The sequence below is a fragment of the Berghia stephanieae genome, chromosome 6 (assembly GCF_034508935.2).
Source record: "Berghia stephanieae isolate SIO BIC M18660-M18661 chromosome 6, UCSD_Bste_1.3, whole genome shotgun sequence".
Taxonomy (NCBI): Eukaryota; Metazoa; Mollusca; class Gastropoda; order Nudibranchia; family Aeolidiidae; genus Berghia; species Berghia stephanieae.
This window is the reverse complement of record NC_088365.1, coordinates 36,081,374-36,102,280: the sequence shown is the minus strand read 5'-3', so window position 1 is coordinate 36,102,280 and position 20,907 is coordinate 36,081,374. Positions and strand designations below refer to the sequence as shown.

Sequence of the window (20,907 nt, the reverse complement as noted above, 5' to 3'; positions counted from 1 at the left end):
AATATAGAGACTGAGAAATAAGAACCGGAGATATGCATGTGTGTCAGTAGCAAAATAGAGAGAAACCTTCCGGTCCAGTTCGACACACTTCTGTGTGTGCGTTATTTACTGACTAGGTGTGTGTGTGTGTGTGTGTGTGTGTGTGTGTGTGAAGACGACTCGAGCGAACTTCGAGACCTCTCTCTCGCTGGCTGTGGCACAGTAGCCAAGCAGTGGATACATAAACGTCTAGCGGAGCGTGTAGGTGGCATGATAATATTATAGCTGACTGATAGACGGCATGTTTTGTCTTTGATGCGACAAATAAAAAGGTTTTTGGTTTGTTTTTTTTTAAAGTCGGCATTTGAAACGGAATCTAATTTTTTCGAGGAACGAAATAAAAGTCTTTTATTTTCTTTTTTATTTGTTCTGTTCTTTGGCGTTACGAATTTTATTTTTACTATTATCTTTTATTTTATTTTTTTTAGCACTTATAGAGCAAAATCGTACTGTCGGAAATCCGACAATAGACGGAAGATTTACAGGCCTGCTATAAATAACAGTCACTGTTGTCTGACATTTCTAATCAGCGTCATAGGAATATTTCACTCTTGTATTTAAAATTCCAATCAAATTTTCTTTGAAAACTAGTTTGAAATCAAGTTTAAGTCTTTGTTGTGGTGGAATGTAATAACCTGCCATGTTTCAAAAAGAATTTCTATTTGTGTTCTTGTCCACAAATAAAGTGATATTAGAATGACGGATATCTGGCCAACCACTGAACGGTACCATAGACAACCAAAAAATTCTAGAAAAATTGACACTGTTGAGTCATACATATTACATATATATGTCTTCTTCTTCTTCTAGGTTCCATGCCTGGTCCAGGCTTCGGATACTGCATGAATTATCTCTCTCCATTCCTCCCTGTCTCTTGCTTTTTCAAACAGCTCTTGGATTGTTAGGTTGGTGAAGCCCTTCAGTTGGTCTATGAGTGTTTTTCTTTGTCTCCCCGGGCGCGTTTACCAGGTATTTTTCCACAACTTGCCAGGTATTCCTTCTTATCTTTCCTTACTATGTGTCCGAAAAAGGATAGTTGTCATCCACTATTAAGGGCATTAGTTTCCTTTGTTGGTATGTTTGTTTTAGCACTTCTTCGTTCGTTTTGTGTGCAGTATACGATATTCTCTGCATCCTTCTCAAGCACCACATTTCAAAAGCTTCAATGTTCTTTTGTGTTTCTGCATTTGTAGTCCAGCTTTCGCATCCGTATAACAAGATTGGCCACACGTAGCACTTCAAGACTCGGAATCTAATCCCGAACGACATCTGTTTGTTTTTCAAAATGTTTCCCAGGTCCATGAAGGCCTGTTTGGCTTGAGTTATTCTTGCTCGTATGTCTCGGTTACATCTTCCATCTGTTGTCACTATTGAACCTAGGTACTTAAAACTTTCTACGTTGGTAAGTTGCTCGCCGTGAATCGTTATATTGCAGGTGTTGTTGTTTTCGGGGTTTTTCTGTATTACCATGCATTCCGTTTTGGTGATATTCACTTCCATTCCCTTGGCTTCACTATCTACTACCACTTTGTCAACAATCTTTTGAAGTTGGATTTCTGATGTTGCAATGAGTACCGTATCGTCTGCGTATCTTATATTATTTATGTTGTGACCTCCCACTTTTATTCCCTCCATATTATTTATGCCCCTCATGATTGTTTCTTGGTATAGATTAAACAGATCTGGTGAGGCAACACACCCTTGACGGACTCCTTTCTTAATAGGAATGGAATTTCCTGTAGAGTTTCCGATTTTGATAGATGCCTGCTGGGTGTAGTATAATGTTTGCATGAGTCTGAGGTCTTTCTCATCAGCGCCAATGGAGTGCAGTTGTTTTAGTATTTCTTCGTGGCGTACTCTATCAAAAGCTTTTTTGTAGTCGACAAAACAGAGGTATAGTGGGGTCTGAACCTGTATAGCTCTTTCACTTAAAACACGGAGGAGGTATATTGCCTTCCTTGTCCCTCTGTCAGGTTGGAATCCATATTGTTCTTCTGCGATTTCGGGGTTAATCTTATTCCTTAGCCTGTTGATAATTATACGCAACAGTATTTTGTTGATGTGGCTTATTAAACTTATAGTTCTAAAATTTTCGCATCTGACTGCACCTGCTTTCTTTGGTATTGCTATGAAAATAGAGTTACAGAGATCTTCTGGAATTTTCCCAGTATTGTATATATTGTTGAATAATATGTGAAGTTCATCAATTGCTAGATCTCCTAGGCTTTTTAATACCTCTACAGATATTTCATCAGGGCCTGTTGCTTTACCATCCCTCATTCGTTCCATGGCATGTTCAATTTCACTTTTGGTGATGTTTGGACCGCTTAATGGTTCTTTGAATTTCAGTGGTGGTTCATTTCTATTTGGATCATTGTACAGTTCGCCTATGTATTCTACCATCGGCTTTCTATATGTTGTTCTTCAAATAGCAGATCCCCTTGTTTGTTTTGGATACAACTTCCTGCTGCTTTGCTTTTCCTTTTCCCTGATAGTTCTTTTATTCTTTGGTGAGCTTGTTGGGGGTTGGGTTTGTATTCTCTTTCGATTTCGCAGCATTTCCAGTCTAGATAGTTCTCGTGTGCCTCGATGCATTTGGATTTAATGTGGTTGTTCAATGTTTGGTATTCTGCAGACCCTCTGTTGCATTTTCGTCTTTCTTCAAATAGGTTTAGAATTTCATTTGTCATCCATTCCTTTTTGCTGTTTATTTGAGCTATTGGTAAATGTTTTTCTGCAGTTGCTTTGACACACTTTTGGAATATATCAAATTGTTTTTCACATTTTTCGTTATCAGGTTCACTTTGGCTTTGTATCATGAGTGCATTTTCAAATTCTTCTCTCATATATGTCTAGTGGCATTTAAAACTGGCCCCATACGGCACGACAGCTAAGTCAGGAAAACTGTACATTTGGGCCATGAGGCAAAATCATAAGCCATGCAATCCCATTGTACAATTTCCAGTTAAATGTTAAACTACAGGCGAGATGAACAGCCAGCATCATTACAAGTATGTAGTCTTATTTCTTTTCTTCAATTTGTTTCTTTTAGAAGATGGGCATAATTAATGGTGGAGAGATGACAAATTTACAACGAAAAAATAAATTAACCACAATATCATTGTAAGTGAACGGCTGGCAGAGCGATACATGTTCCATCACTTACTGTCACATGACAATTAATGCTGCTGTATTGCTTTATTTTCCCTTCATGCTCAAAGAGATGTGCAAAAAAAAAAAAAAAGAGTATCTCATTGATTGCTGATAAAAGTTTATTTGTAAGACTCAATTTAACATTCCTATTTATCACAGAATGGAAAAATTCAAAGAAATTTTTTCCCACTGACATAGTGCAATTTTACCGAGCACTACTTGTATTTCTGTTTAATCAAATGAATTGTTGCAACATTTCAATTTTATGAGTTGAAAACACCCACATTCAGATGGAGACAAAATAAAGCAATACACAGGCAGTAAATTATCCTATAAAAAAAAAAGAAAAAAAGAGTATGAATCAAATTTAAATCGAGAAAAATTATAATTATAATAACAATGATGATGATGATGATGATGATGATGATGATGATGATGATGATGATGATGATGATGATGATGATGATGATGATGATGATGATGATGATGATGATGATAATAATAATAATAATAATAATAATAATAATAATAATAATAATAATAATAATAATAATAACTTCTGTTAAGATACAAACTGGCTAAATACATAGATTTTTATATGTAATATAGATGATAAAACACAGAGTCAAAGTGCATATTATACAGATACACTTAGATTTAGAGATAATCATCACAATACAATAGAATAAATACAGCGTGTAAAACTTCTTTATTTATTATCATTTCATTAGAATCAACTATCACTTTCTCTCCTTGTCTCTCAGAAATACAATATGACATATCATATCTGATTTTTTTTCTTGCAAACAAACTTAGAATACTATTCTCTCTTTCTAGAATCTCCACAGACAACAATCTCTCTGAGGTATTGTATCAGGTGATAGGACGATCATTTTGTAGCGGCATAATTTAATATTCATTACTGTCATCATTATCATTGCAATGATAATAATAAATAAATAAGAATAATTATAATAGTGATTATTATCTAGTAATAATATCAATTAATCTCATATCACCATTCCATTACAAAAATAAAATAAAGGGCACATTACACTTTCCTTTACATATCATAGTTTAAAAAGTAACTCTTAATGATTAAAATTATCACAATAAAAAGCAATTCCCCCCCTCTACAAAAAAAAAACAGACCCAAAAAGCCCCACAAGAACCAAAACAAAAAACAAAAACAAACCCCGGATAAAACCCCAAAACAAAAAGAAAACAAACACACAAGACAAGATTTTAAACATAAAAATGGAGTTAACCATGTCTTCAATCTTGTCCTTTCATGCTCCATGTTTGTTATTATAATGCAAAGTAAAGGTTAACAGTAGAAATGCCTCTGTGAAAAATATAAGCATTAACTATGGGTAACTTCCGTTGTCTGATGGTAATCAGGAGGTCTGAGGTTTGATCCCCAGTTGAGGCTGGCTGAGATTTTGGGATGATTTTATGTTTGTTTTGAATTATTCTTTCTCCTTTGTCTGGCACTGTTTCAATCATGCACAGTTTTTCAGATATTTAACTTTCACCAGTGCCTGCAAAGCATAGACAACAGTATAAAACAAACAAACCCAAAATGAAACCCCCAAACCAACTGCAAAAAAAAAAAAAAAAAAAGAGAAAGAAAGAAAGAAAATCCAAAAGAAAACAAAAACCCAGAGACAACAATCCAAAACCAACTAATGATAAAAGACACTTCAATGACAGATAGTCCAGATACGATAAAAGTCATTTTTAGACATGCTTCCTTCATCCAATTTTACAATGCTAGTATTTGTATGACTTGAATCACAAATTGCATGATGCCTGACAATCATTTCACAGCATGGATTGGGTTTTAAAGTAGGACGTTTTATCCTAAGTTTTCTAAGCACTATTGTTTGTTTGATACCCCTCCCCTGCCCCTCTCTCTCTCCCTCACCCTCACTCCCTATAACAAACACATATGCACATTCACATACCATTTAAACAAAACTTATCTTTTATCATCTTTTAATGTCATTGTAAAAAACAAACCCCAATAAATTACAATAAAAGCTTTTCGGCAGTTGCCTTTCTCTTCTTCATTTTGCAATCAAGAAATATCAATCATTTCCTCAAAGAACAAGGAAGCCAATTTAAAGCCACTTATCTCTTGTCTCTCAAGTATAACTATAAAGCAATAATAATTTGGCACAAAAACTTAAAATGTAACAGAAAAGATATCAATCATATTTGACTAAAAACACACCATAAGGAATCCATTATGTAAAAATGTTTTCAAGAAAATACTTGATATGATGTTCTTCTAAACCATCCATCATTGTGTACTAAGTATCAATTATGAAAAGCATAGAGCATTTCCATCAGTTCAAAACCCAAAAATTTGTATTTGGTTCCAGTATATCCAACTGTCCAGATACCAATCTGTATTGACCAAAGGTGAATGACTCTCATTCTATAGAATAGAATTTTATTTCTAAAACTATTTAGTGTGGAAACATAAGGTCGAATATTCAATTTTTACATTATTTCAACCTTTAATACAATTTTTTTTTACATTTATGCATAAAAATTTATATCTAGAGGGAAAAAATATCTGAGCTATGAATTTGGTTTGGAAAAAAAAATAATCTGAATTTATCGATTAAATCTGTACGAGTGACGGGACACAACTAAACTTCTCTGACATACAACTATAACATAATTATGACATACAACATAATAACATCTTAAAGACTGGCATCAGATTATTTAAAGAGGGGCAATTAGAAGTCAGATTTTGTTCTCTTGCTTTTTAATGAATGGCCTGGGTGTTAGGCATTTATATTTGTTGGTGGGGATAGACCCAATCATCAAACGTGACAAGTTATAATAGTGGTCTCTATACGTCTGTCCTCATTTCCATGGGCTGGGTTAGCGGTTTCTTTGATTTCGTCAGTTATTCACAGAAGAATTGAGTTCATTTTCAAATTTGAAAATAATTAAATGGCTAAGGACAGTTTTTATCCACGTGACAAGGTGGTCGATATTCAAATTGGTGTCCATCGGATAACAACAAGACACAGAATTTTATATCATGGCTCCATTAGCATCAAGTTTCAATATTTGAAAATTTGAAAACTTAAACATGCATCCCCTAAACAAACACAAAAATGCACACAGACACACACACACACGCAAAGAGAGAGAGAGAGAGAGAGAGAGAGAGAGAGAGAGAGAGAGAGAGAGAGAGAGAGAGAGAGAGAGAGAGAGAGAGAGAAAGGGGTTCATAATATTCTAAAGGTCTAGTGGTAAGATGTCAATACAAATATCTGGGTGGAATGAAGGGTTTGCATGAAAATTAACCAATTTCATTGACAGTAGAAAAAAGCAGAAAGCCACACATAATGTTCTCATCTCTTTAATAATTATAAAAGTAATACAATAATAATAATAATAATAATAATAATAATAATAATAATAATAATAATAATAATAATAATAATAATAATAATAATAATAATAATAATAATTATATTAATATATATCCTATGGGGGAATAGGATGAAGGAATTACAGGTTATAGGGGGGGAAATAGGTTAAGGTAAATATAAATATATAAACAAAACAACAAACTAATGAGATAATAATTAAATTTCAAATAGTAATAATGTTGATTTAAAATATGACTAATGAATCATCTGGCTTGGATGTTGACATGATGATGATGTAGACATCTTAACAAAGGTCAATGAATTACAATGACAAAAGTAGCAACGATAATAATAAAATGAAGTAATCTGTTAATCATGCTAATGATATTCTTCTCGTCATCATATCATCAGTAATCTTACAATAATTATAATCATAATTGAAATAGTCTATAATCAAATAATGTTTTATAACATTAATAATTATCATCATTATAATGATTAAAAAAAAACACTCCATACTATCATTATATATCCATTTATTCGTCTGCGTAGGGTATGCTTTCGCTCCGACCAAACCAAGGGGACCGCGCCGTTGTTTCCGCCGTTTCCGGTGAACTGGCCAGATTGGGTTTTCTAGACACACCTATTGCCCGCTGTGCTTGCAATGACTGTAGGCTGATGACAGATGGACGACTGCGCATATCGTAACTGTCCATATGTTGTGAGTCTAAATCCATTTGGAAAGCATTCACCACGCGAATCTGAAAGAGAAGACGAAGGAGGTATGAGAATTGATCTGGATAAGGGGAATTTGCATGATAATCGATAACTAGATGTCACTGTCTCATTCATATTAAATGGAATATGAAAACTCTTTAAAATATACTGCTATGAGGGAGGAAATAATTATATCTACATGGATATATGGATGATTACGCCGCACCATTTTTCTTCAGTTTTCATGATTCATTTCAGGCATCAGCCAAATATCACTTTTTATAGTTTTTAAAGGTCAACAGATGATATAAAAGGAAATGTTCTATAACTTACCTTTGGCTAATATGAACATTTAAGATAGAACAATTTTAAATATAATGAAAATTGGTTAATACTTGTCTTGGATAAAATGCTACACGTGACTGATTATTTTTAATTCAGAAAAGTGAGTGGAGCAGGCACTTATGTTGGTAACAACAAGATATGAAGTGAATAGAAAAGTGCCAGAAGACAATAGAGAATAAAAATTTTTCGCGGCGGTGGTGGGGTTTGAACCTGCGACCTTATTGGTACGACAACTCCGCCTGGCAGGTGAGAGCGTGGCTCTACCGTGTGAGCTATCCACGAACACAAAAATATTCGTTTCAAACTCAAAGTCATTACTAGATCCCTCTCTCACCCACTTCTTGAGACCGCCGATTCGTTCGTACACCACCATCGCGAATAATTTTGACCAGCAGTTAAGCTTAATAGCCAATATTCTCAACACAAACGTATAACATAGAAACGATTGAGACATTGAGTATGCTCCGGTGTATGGGGTGAATTTTTAATTCAGAAAAGTGAGTGGAGCAGGCACTTATGTTGGTAACAACAAGATATGAAGTGAATAGAAAAGTGCCAGAAGACAATAGAGAATAAAAATTTTTCGCGGCGGTGGTGGGGTTTGAACCTGCGACCTTATTGGTACGACAACTCCGCCTGGCAGGTGAGAGCGTGGCTCTACCGTGTGAGCTATCCACGAACACAAAAATATTCGTTTCAAACTCAAAGTCATTACTAGATCCCTCTCTCACCCACTTCTTGAGACCGCCGATTCGTTCGTACACCACCATCGCGAATAATTTTGACCAGCAGTTAAGCTTAATAGCCAATATTCTCAACACAAACATATAACATAGAAACGATTGAGACATTGAGTATGCTCCGGTGTATGGGGTGAATTTTTAATTCAGAAAAGTGAGTGGAGCAGGCACTTATGTTGGTAACAACAAGATATGAAGTGAATAGAAAAGTGCCAGAAGACAATAGAGAATAAAAATTTTTCGCGGCGGTGGTGGGGTTTGAACCTGCGACCTTATTGGTACGACAACTCCGCCTGGCAGGTGAGAGCGTGGCTCTACCGTGTGAGCTATCCACGAACACAAAAATATTCGTTTCAAACTGAGTTTGAAACGAATATTTTTGTGTTCGTGGATAGCTCACACGGTAGAGCCACGCTCTCACCTGCCAGGCGGAGTTGTCGTACCAATAAGGTCGCAGGTTCAAACCCCACCACCGCCGCGAAAAATTTTTATTCTCTATTGTCTTCTGGCACTTTTCTATTCACTTCATATCTTGTTGTTACCAACATAAGTGCCTGCTCCACTCACTTTTCTGAATTAAAAATTCACCCCATACACCGGAGCATACTCAATGTCTCAATCGTTTCTATGTTATACGTTTGTGTTGAGAATATTGGCTATTAAGCTTAACTGCTGGTCAAAATTATTCGCGATGGTGGTGTACGAACGAATCGGCGGTCTCAAGAAGTGGGTGAGAGAGGGATCTAGTAATGACTTTGAGTTTGAAACGAATATTTTTGTGTTCGTGGATAGCTCACACGGTAGAGCCACGCTCTCACCTGCCAGGCGGAGTTGTCGTACCAATAAGGTCGCAGGTTCAAACCCCACCACCGCCGCGAAAAATTTTTATTCTCTATTGTCTTCTGGCACTTTTCTATTCACTTCATATCTTGTTGTTACCAACATAAGTGCCTGCTCCACTCACTTTTCTGAATTAAAAATTCACCCCCTACACCGGAGCATACTCAATGTCTCAATCGTTTCTATGTTATACGTTTGTGTTGAGAATATTGGCTATTAAGCTTAACTGCTGGTCAAAATTATTCGCGATGGTGGTGTACGAACGAATCGGCGGTCTCAAGAAGTGGGTGAGAGAGGGATCTAGTAATGACTTTGAGTTTGAAACGAATATTTTTGTGTTCGTGGATAGCTCACACGGTAGAGCCACGCTCTCACCTGCCAGGCGGAGTTGTCGTACCAATAAGGTCGCAGGTTCAAACCCCACCACCGCCGCGAAAAATTTTATTCTCTATTGTCTTCTGGCACTTTTCTATTCACTTCATATCTTGCACGTGACTGATTAGTAACTACTCAAATTATCAAAATGCTCGCTGTGCATTTTATAGTCTTTTTTTTTTTTATCAATATGGTGAGGAAAATATATAAGGTGGCATTAGTAGAACGTTATTGAAAAAAGCCAATCAAACTTTTTTACAATAGCTAATATAAGTAAATATTCCATGTGAATATCAAAAACAATTTGTTATGTAATCTAAAAGAGCGATTTTGAAAATCCACACTACGCCATTTTATTATCCATAATTTAAATTAAAAATCACTACCGCAACTCACCTCATTTATCTCTGGTTTGTATTATTGTAAACTTATTTTGATTTTAAACAATGCTTCGATAAATATCTCTATTGTCATTCAGTTTTGTTTGTAAAAATATAAATAGTGATAAAACTTAGATATTTATCTTGATTTCATATTAACTGGTATTGCAAATTTAAGATTTTTTTTCATCACCCCAAAAAGGCATTATCAACTATTATATTACGGTCCCTAAATAAGATAAATATATGGAAACACTAGGAAAGAGCAAAACAAAAAGAATGGTGTCATAGAATCAATTAGCTGCTTATTACAAACTATGAATTATTATCTACTATCTATTGTATTGTTTCGTAAATATATGAAAAAGCTGCCAATAATAAATCTATACTTACATTCAATTGCATAGAATGGAAGTAAATATTATAAGAATAACATATAGATTTCAAATGTACTTAGACAATAAATAAAGTTAGGTTTTTTATTTTGACAATATATTGACAACAGTAATTAAATGAAGGCTTCTTTATTCTTCAAATCAATGCTGTGTTTGAAGCAAATGAGTTATGCATAGTAAGCGTCGAGAGTGGATAGGGGGTGGGTTAGGGATGTTAGGAATGTGGATATCTATGAATCTATAAATCAGTTTTAAAATCCCTTCAAAATAGTGTAAGTAAAGATAATATTTATTCCAATCCATCAAGGCTAGAGAGGTAGCAATGAATAAAGCAAAAGATTTCCATCCATGCCATACCACACACCATAACATACTGTATGCCTGCTCTGGCTGGCTATGGGTTGAAATGAATCCACCTATGTCAAACTACATGCATGACATTGCACCAGATGGCATGGTATGATGGAGAAAAGTATCATGAAGTGTTGAAATCAAACTCAGCAACAGCAACACATCCCAGCCCCATTTCATTCGATATTGTTATTTTCCATATAGCCACAGTGTACCCATGGTGGTGTGCAGCATGCTGTTTATACCAATAGGTCAACAAGGCAAGCATTACAACATCTACATACATATAGCTCAATGCAGCAAGATGCATCACGAGATGATTTTATGTTAAAAAATAAATTTGAGCATGGCATGCAATTTTTTATAATATGAAACATGCAGGGGTTAAAAATAACATCAAAATGAGAAATTAAAAAGAAAATAATTTAGAAAATAAAAAGAAACTAAAATCGACTCCAAGCAAGGTTCTATGAAGCAAAACAAAAGTTATAAAACATCCAAAAATTAATTATTAGACATGAGATAAAAAGAACAGATAGTCCGTTGATTAAAAAGAAAATTTATAATGAATCCTCAAAAGGCTTAAACTTTAGACATAACAGTGTTCACCCGACACCTTATTTATACAGTTTATTTCAAAATATCATTAAAGAAACATGCTTTCTTTTCTTTTCTCCTTCTTCAAAATACCCTGAATATTATTAGACATACTTATATCTTGTGCAGGACATTTGAAAATTGTGCAAGATATGAACGTGGGCAGAATTGGAAAGGGGTGGGGGTGGCGAATGTTTTGAAGGAGATGAACATAAAATGCCTCTCTCAACAAACCATCAGAATTTTGAGATCTTTGATGTCGCATTGTGATGCCAAGACAGTCTAGTTTGTTCATAATTTATGGTGCTTGGGTATAAAAGCAATGGGTGAACATGGTTGATGGTGGAGGAGTTTGAAGGAATGACTTGCCTGTGGGGATGGCGTGTAGGGGTATGGAAATGTCATGATATGGAAGATGCACAATATGATATTTGAAGCTCGGAAAGTACAAAAATAATGATGCAGATGAGTGGAAAAGGACGAACAGTATGAGCATTTCGAGATTTTCCTCTTTAATATCAACATCTATCCTGACAACCACTAGTCTCATCAATGTTTGTCTGCATTGTTGATAAAAGGAAAACCCTGACATGTCATCATCGCTCGCCCAATGGAATGTGTGTAGCATGTACATGTCAAGTAGGAGCCATTTTTATACAAATTCACCCCAAGCCCCCATGATAGCATTGGAGGAATACACGCCATCACCAGATATTGTGGTAGATAGAATCACCAAACCAGATACTATTGATATCATGGTCATTTGAGGAGACTACATCAACACCTTCCTACCCCCTTACAAATTACCAAAATAAAAAAAATTATATATCTTACTTGCATTAACCCTCCCATCATTTAATCAATAAAACTTGTGTCAATTTCAGATACAAAAGTTCAATTCTAAAGTTCATAAATTAAATATCACTTTAAAATGCGTTGGAATAGATCTTCTCTTTTATTTCGACTTAGAGACCAAAACTCATGGGAGCAAAATATATTAAAAAATTAAAATGGAGAAAAAACAAACCCTCCCTCTCTCTCTCTCTCTCTCTCTCTCTCTCTCTCTCTATATATATATATATATATATAATCTCTCTCTCTCTCTCTCTCTCTCTCTCTCTCTCTCTCTATTATATATATATAATATATATATATATATATATATATATATATATATTATCTATATTTATATTCTGACTGATTTTAAAAAAATAGGTAAATGGAGGAATAAAATATCCAAATTCGATAAATTCCACATTCTCTCCCTTTAAAAATTCCACAAGTTCAGATGTGACAGGACTGATTAATTAAATAACCCTGTCCCACGTAATGAATGTATGTCAAATATGATGTCATACAGTATCAGACACCATTAATGAGAGTATTCTATAGCAGGGGTGGGTGGAAAAGGGAGTGATGATCAACATAAAATAACAAGAGATGAACAAGAATGTTTAAGGCAGAGGCTTCGATGGGACTGGAGAGGGGATGGAGGATAGGAGCACTTGAGGGAGAGATAATGGTATGCATAAGGTTAATATTAATAAGAGAGAGAGAGAGAGAGAGAGAGAGAGAGAGAGAGAGAGAGAGAGAGAGAGAGAGAGAGAGAGAGAGAGAGAGAGAGAGAGAGAGGGAGAGAGAGAGAGGGAGGGAGAGAGAGAGAGAGAGAGAGAGAGAGAGAGAGAGAGAGAGAGAGAGAGAGAGAGAGAGAGAGAGAGAGAGAGGGGGGGGAAGACATTGTAGTGCATAGAAATAGATATAGTACGGCTGTGCGAAATAAGATAAATAGCATTGTTACTTTTCTAAAATATTTGCTCGCATATCATTAGTAAGGATTAAGAATTAAAATAATGGTTGTAAGTAATCGGTTATGGAATTTTTATTGAACATGATGATGATGATGATCACAATGATGATGGTGATGATGATGATGATGATGACGATGAGGATGATGATGATGGTTGGTGATTGATGGAAATGGAGATGGTGAGTGATGACAGACAGACTGACCTTTCATATATTGAGAACACACACACACACACACACATACACGTGTGAGATATTGAAAGCAGAAGACTTTATGGAATATGATAAAAACTACCACAAATGAGAGATTTACTTGGATTAAAAATGTTAGTGAAATGAAATAAATGATGTCAGTTGTTTAGAATGATGTATATATATCATGCCTGTATGTAAATCAAAATGATCAGTATATCTAAAAATCAGACTCGCCTCTTACTACATCAATAGGCACCGCCAAGAAAAATGCTATAGTTTACAGCAAATTCTTATTGGAGACAAAAAAGACAGGATTGAAAAAAAAAAAAATCCTGATAAATCAGTACTTCGTCTCAAGCAGTCGGATTGCTTTCAAAATGTCATAAGATTGAAGAAAGATTGGCGTTGACAATTGAAATCAGAAACGGAGTGAACAATTTTGTGTTATTCCCACTGACAGGAGAAAAAAAGTATCCCAGTTTGATGATAAATGTAAAAAAAAACAAAAAACAATACCAAAAAAAAAACAAATAAAAAGGAAAAAAAAAAGATTAAAAAAAAAATCAACTAAAAAAGACAAATCAGAACAAAGACAGAACAAACAGAAGCTTGAAAATGAATGGTGGCTTGTAGATGATGGTGATGATGATGAAGATGATGATAATGAAGAGTATGATGATGATAATAATGAGAGTAATAATGACTTTATTTTAAAATTAAGTGGGTTTTTATTTTTCATTCCATCTTTAGGGACATCATTTCAGAAACAAATATACATTAAAAAAGCACATGTCAAAGCCAACGAAGCCAAAAATATGTGTGAGATAAGCCTTGAGGATACAATTTGGATGGGATTGAAATGGAATCGCAGAGGGATAAAAATGGCACTATGATATAATACATAAGTTGGTGATGGTGATGTGTTCAATGAAGTCGGATAATACCATCATGATAACAATTGCTCAAATGTTCTCTTCCCATTCATACACTGTCTGGATTATATATTAATTTGTTCCATTGATAAAACATAACGAATAAAATTGGCTGTGCATGTTCTGCTCAAATTATAACAAAATTGAACCAAAAAAACCCAAAAAAAAAAAAAAAAAAAAAACCCCACAAAAAACCCGATAACTTTCAAAGAATGATCAATTCCAATCACTACAAAAGCATTTTTGTATTCACAAATCTTTGGTTCCCTATGACTACGTATAGACCATGTATAGACCATAGAAAATTTTTATGAAATCAAAGGTGTGTTGCAATTATTTTTTCTTTGTGATATAAGGCAATGCCTGGCCTGCATTACAAATGAATGTTGCCAAACGTTGCATATATAATAATAATAATAATAATAATAATAATAATAATAATAATAATAATAATTTTAATAATAATTATAAGCGTCAAATTCTTGGATATATAAGAAAACAAAACAGTTGCAGAATAAAGATAAATGAGTGAACACAAGGCAGTGCAATGACTTGGATGTATTTTTCAGCAAAGGAATGAAACATAAATTGTATTTCACACCATAAACCCACAATTAAAAAAAGAATCCTGCCTCGAATCAATAATGGTCAGGATATGCAGTTACAAGTTGGAAACCATGTGAAATGAACGTGATGTCTAAAATAAAACATAAGAAAAACAAAAAAGCAAAAACAAAACACATAATCTGAAGGCATAATGAAAAGTGCAGCTACTAGCGGATTATGTTAAAACAAATTAGAAGCATTAGAAGTTACAGTTGATAAGCCAAAATTAAAGAAAATAAGTATAAGAAAATTAATGATTGTTAAACCAAAAATGAGAGTTAAATAAAACAGAAAAATCTAAGAAAGGTGAAAAAAAAACCCTATGGATTGCATGAAACAATGAGAGGGAAATATGACACATATACATCTGTATCTAAACAAATCACAACGATGTTTATACTTTAACCTGCCCATTTGGTAAAACCAAAATCAAAATCAAAAACAGATTGTTAATATCATTTTTAGTTTTATGCACTTAAATGTCTATTACAAATTCAAACTAAGATCAAAGCAATGCTACGAGGGACGTTGAAATGTTTATCAATTATCAAATAAGCAATTAAGTCAGTTAACATGAACTACAAAGACAAGTAAAAAAAAAACATAACAAAAAACTCAATAAAAACAAAGGAATCTAAAACATTAATTATTCCCAACACTCCCACATCAAGACTCAATTTACATAGCGACGATGGCTTTTAACAATAATAAAACAAATAAAACTAGCCTGTCTTATTTTTAAAAAAAATCTTGCTGTGCCAGATGAGATATTCTATCTTATCCAATGTGAGAAACAGTAAATGACGAGATTTAAATTAAAGTATTGCCAACATTGCTGTGGGTTGCTCTATGGAGATTCCATATACATCCAAAGGGACAAACAACTGTTATGCTCACAGCTGTCAACAGACTGAAAACACAACACACCATTCTGAATATGGACTAACTGAGAATTGTGTCTTTATGCGACATGTGGGATTGTCCTTTTGAGACCACTGAACATCATCTTTCCTCATAATTATCCCTCAAAGCCTTCATAAATCTGTTTCTGTTCAGATCATGTCCAAACAAGATGCATTCCAGTACTACAAACAATCATCTCTACATTTTTTGCATTAGACGGGCCAAAATTGTGGTTGTCCGTATTTTAACATTTTATATTTTTGAGGAAGATAGGCAGTTGAGTTGAGTTCTTTCAACAACTAAGACATCCTGTGCTTTTAATTTCAATCTTTTAATGACAACTCTTCTATTCTCATTTACATATGTATATTTTAATATATAGAACACAAGAGAGAAAATATATCATAAAATTGAAGATGGATCAGAATAGAACATGGAACTTGAATCAATCAATGAAACTCCTGTAGTATTTGCAGTAATAAAGTCCTCATAGAAATCACAAATGAAAGCGAGATGCTAAACACAAACAGGAAGAACACAGAAAACCTATTTCCACTCAACTGAGCCAAACAGTACAATACTGTAACATGTAAATTCTTGCGACATCATGAGAAAATAATAAAGCGTTTACAAATTTTCAATCTAAAATTTACAACATAGATCTGAATGTAAAAAAACGTGACTTTCATCCAGTTTGGCATGTTACAGTTAAAACAAAACAACATAAATTCCCTTGAAAAAGCAATGATCTCATTGCCTGGTAAAGTATATTGTATGAAGTGACATTATGCTTCTCAATCTCCCTATCTTCACCTGAAAGGAAAAAATCTTGTGTGTTGACACTTGGTTTCACTGTGTTATTTTGCCAACTTGTGAGTTGACAAAAAAACATAAAAGATAATTATTGCAGTTGGCAATTCTGACTATTTGAAGTTTTTGCCAGCCTGAGAGGTAATCAGTTCTCGTGTCATTTATCAAAGCAGTTAACACTGCACGTTGGTGACAACTATCAACTGTTGTTTTGGTAGCCATAGTTGGTGAGTATATTTCGTCTGAATGGCATACTATCCGTTTTCCAACATCAAGCACTGACGCACAACTTCTTTGTCAATTTGGCAGAGCACTGTTGTTTGGTAAATTTGGCCAGAAAAACTTTTACTTTGTATATCAATAATTTTTTTAAACCTCAGAATTGTCAAAAAGTCTTCAACATTGGATTCCGGAAGTTTCAGGTTTGGGACTTAGGGATCAAATTTCTATTCAAGAGTTTTCAACAAGATGGGGATCAGAGTTCTCTATTTAAGACTCGACAATTGGGAATCAGAGATCTCTTAAGATTCTTCGACAAGCTGGGGATTATATATCTCTATTTAAGGCTTTTGACAACTTAGGATCAGAGATCATTATTTACAATTTTTTGTCTTTATTAAAGTGTTTTGACAAGTTGGAGATTATATGTCTCTATTGAAGACCTTTGACAAGTTGGGGATTATATATCTCTAATTAAGACTTTTGACAACTAAGGATTATATGTCTCTATCTTAGCCTTTTAACAGTTTGGGGGTGAGAAGTCTCCAAATCTTTTGACAATCAATTGTTATATGATGAGAAATTGCATTGTGTCAGTGTGTGGTAGAATTGGTTGCTTTCAATTTATGGGACAGGATGTCTTGCCAATTTTTTGCTATTCCACTCAGAAAACTTTTTATGACACCATGTAAACAAACAGTTACTGAAAACAAAAAGAAAAGCTTGAATTCTACAGTCTGCAAAGCACACAGTACATCCTTGCCACACAACAAATTCTATCTAATTCAGGTCCCCTGTGATAAAAATTCCTCAGGTAAAGAAAAAAAAACCCAACAAATTTATACAACAATAATGTGTGTAATAGTGGTCGTCATCTAAATTAGCCCTTTGACTCGGACCGATAAAATGGAGAGATAGATAGATCGAGAGAGAGAGAGAGAGAGAGAGAGAGAGAGAGAGAGAGAGAGAGAGAGAGAGAGAGAGAGAGAGAGAGAGAGAGAGAGAGAGAGAGAGAGAGAGAGAGAGAGAGAGAGAGAGAATATGGAATTTAATTCTTATAGATCTTTCCCCTTAGATTTTCAATCTAAAAGCATTTCATGACTGCAATCCAAATGTTCCATGAAAGAAAAAATGATTAGAAATGGGAAAATGCTTTCATGAATAAAACTAAATGCCCGTGAGACAGGCCGGAATATTCACCCCAAGGGACATTCAGTTCAAACACACTCTATAGAATGGAAAAACAAAAATGAGCGTATTTCAAATAACAAAATCAATGTTTATTATTTGACAATAATAATAGTTTTAAAAACTGAATGACGAATGCATGGTGAGGCGTCGTTACGATGGTTTAAAGAAATGACTCATTGTTAAAACAATATGATATGAGTTTCATGTGGGAAACAAATAAATATTCTATAATGTTGTTAAGTGATCAAGGAATAGAAAAATGGATGGCGCTGAACAGCATGGCCAAGGTGACGATGCTGCTGCTGATTAATAGTGGTGATGATCATGATAATGACGATGACCAAGATGAAGATAATGATAATGACAGTGACCATGACGATGCTTTTGATGATGCTGACATCTTGCATTCAACAATACAGAAAACGCTACCAAAATATTAATCAAAGCTATATTATACCGTCCACTTACTTTTATAAAATATTGTAAATTCTGGAATATTTTCTTAAAGTTGAAAAATAAACTATTTGTACATATCATTTCAACGTAGCTCAAATGTTTGAAAAGCAAACAAAACAAGGTCATGACAAAGTTCTAGAATGAGATGAAAACAAAAATCTGTTATGCGCTTATAAGTTGTCACCACTGGGTTCATTCACTGATCTGACAACTTTTTTGTTATAGAGCAGAATACATTATTTCCTTCTTGTCAAAAAAGTGACAATGACTTACACTTGGAGTGAATTGAACCGTTATACAATCATAGGGTCAAAATATAGCTAAACAAAGTTTCCATTGATGCAGCATTGCATGAATTATATTTTTAAAAAATGAAATTACATCTCGACCAGCAACGAATGGTGTAGAGACAGACAATAAAAAACGCCACATGATTGTAAGTGCTTTTCTACTATGGTAAAGGGAAGAGGCAGAGGGGAGTGAAAGGAGGAATGGAAGGAGGATATGGCTAGGTTGAAGAGGGAAGACTAGTAACATAGGTCACTAAAATCATGTGCGATATGTCCAGCCATGACGTGTTTCTCTTCTTGAAGTCAAAAGAAACTTTACACAAAAACTAACCCAAACAACATAGTAAAAAAATTACATTCACGGCACTGATTTGCTTGAGGGATGGAAATATGAAGAAACCGATATATATATATAATATATATATATATATATATATATATATTATATATATATATATATATATATATATATTATATATATATATATATGCTGGGTTTTTTTTCATGATAATTTATTTATTCAAAAAAAAAAAAAGAAAAAGAAAAAAACAAGATAAAATTATAAACTGAGTTTAAGGCGCATTTGTCGAGACATAGTTATGTGGTAATGAAGTTGATAGCCCTTATATCCCCAGGGAAGATTCGTTTGTCGATATTTTATATTTGTCTTTCAGCGTTTTACAGAACTTGTGAGACCTTAAAGTTTATTCCAGCGCCATCGAAAAGATAAGATAATGGAATAGTCAGAAGATTTAGATTGCCTTAACAAGCGATTAAGAGAAAGTAAGATAAAGGGGATATGTGTAACAGAGATCAGATGGAGATCACAGTGTAATCTATCCTCATCGCCAGTCTGAAACTACAAAAAAAATAATAACAAAGCCCCTCAGTGACATGGCAACAAGACTTCTTTCAAAAAGGATAGACTCCAATGTTTACAAAATGCATATCATGTTAAAAGCTATCAATATCATAACATATATTGAAGAAATTATTTAAAAAGGAAGATATCTTCTCACGAAAAAAAAATCCTTTCGGATTTCTCTCTCAGCAAATGACTCCAGGCAGGGAAAGGTTAACACCAAATGATCCCAGTCTAGAACAACAGATACAAAGCCAAATGGAAAGGAAAGGACAAATGTTATAGAGGAGGATGAAAGAGATAGCAAGGTTATGTACAATCCACTGGCCCTGACAGGCCATTTCCCTGCCCTAAGGGAAATTCCACCTAACGCATACCCGTAGATGTCAAGTTGTAAGAGGTGAAATTAAACTAATTTCTATACATCAAACCAAAAAAAAAGAAAAGGGTCTGATTACAATAAGAAGGTGCTTAAATTATCGTCCTTATGACCACATCAACAACACAATATTGAAACAATCTTTTGAATAACTTTTTTGGGATTTGTTTTTGTAGCTGTCAACCACCTACAAGACACAAGGTAAATGTTTTTTCAGTGCCAGAAATATCGATAATTACCAAGGTTTGATTTATGAAATATCATTATAAATATGGTACAAAAGTTGATTGCAAAAATTGCTGAAATAATGGAAAGAATTTAGTAAATGAAAAGTCATCTAGCTTAAATACAGATTCAAGAGTTATAAAGACAATGACATCAAATTAATAAAGAAAAATCTCTTCACACCATTCGTTTTGTATCGAAATATCTTGCTATCCATAGTTTTTCATTTTGTATCCACTTGAAAGTATTATACTGGATTTAGAAAAATATCAAGAAACATATAAAGCAAAAGGGGAATAGTAGGGGAGTTGAATGAATGATACTGAATGGAAAACTTCTATCAGAGATAGGACTATAATTATAGCAGAAGATGTGGAGGTAGTGTTAGTAGTTTTAGAAGTAATAGCGGGTAGTAGTAGTAGTAGTAGTAGTAGTAGTAGTAGTAGTAGTAGTAGTAGTAGTAGTGAAAGTAGCAGTAGCAGTTGTAGTAGTATTTATCAATTTTTAAATTTAATTATTACTACATAGCATTATATATTGTCAATAAAAATACATATTTGTAGAATGTATGATATTATTGCAAGAGGGATGAAATATCGAACATGATGTCACATACACACACATACACTAACACACAACTCTATTTATATATATATATATATATATATATATATATATATATAATATATATATATATAAT

The 20,907-nt window shown here is 33.9% G+C and overlaps 1 protein-coding gene across 6 annotated transcripts in view; it reads right to left on the bottom strand.

Moving 5' to 3' along the window:
• Positions 1–6,744: 6,744 nt before the first annotated feature.
• Positions 6,745–20,907, bottom strand: part of LOC144974958 (plasma membrane calcium-transporting ATPase 4-like) — a 242,006-nt gene continuing 227,843 nt past the window's right edge. For 2 of the 6 annotated variants that reach the window (XM_078918512.1, XM_078918516.1), the window contains one exon: positions 6,745–7,354. In XM_078918512.1, coding sequence (XP_078774638.1) covers positions 7,130–7,354 — 225 coding nt within the window. In that variant the 3' untranslated portion in view covers positions 6,745–7,129. The remainder of the gene's footprint in view (positions 7,355–20,907) is intronic. The other 4 variants (XM_078918514.1, XM_078918515.1, XM_078918513.1 and 1 more) reach the window with 3 other exon arrangements.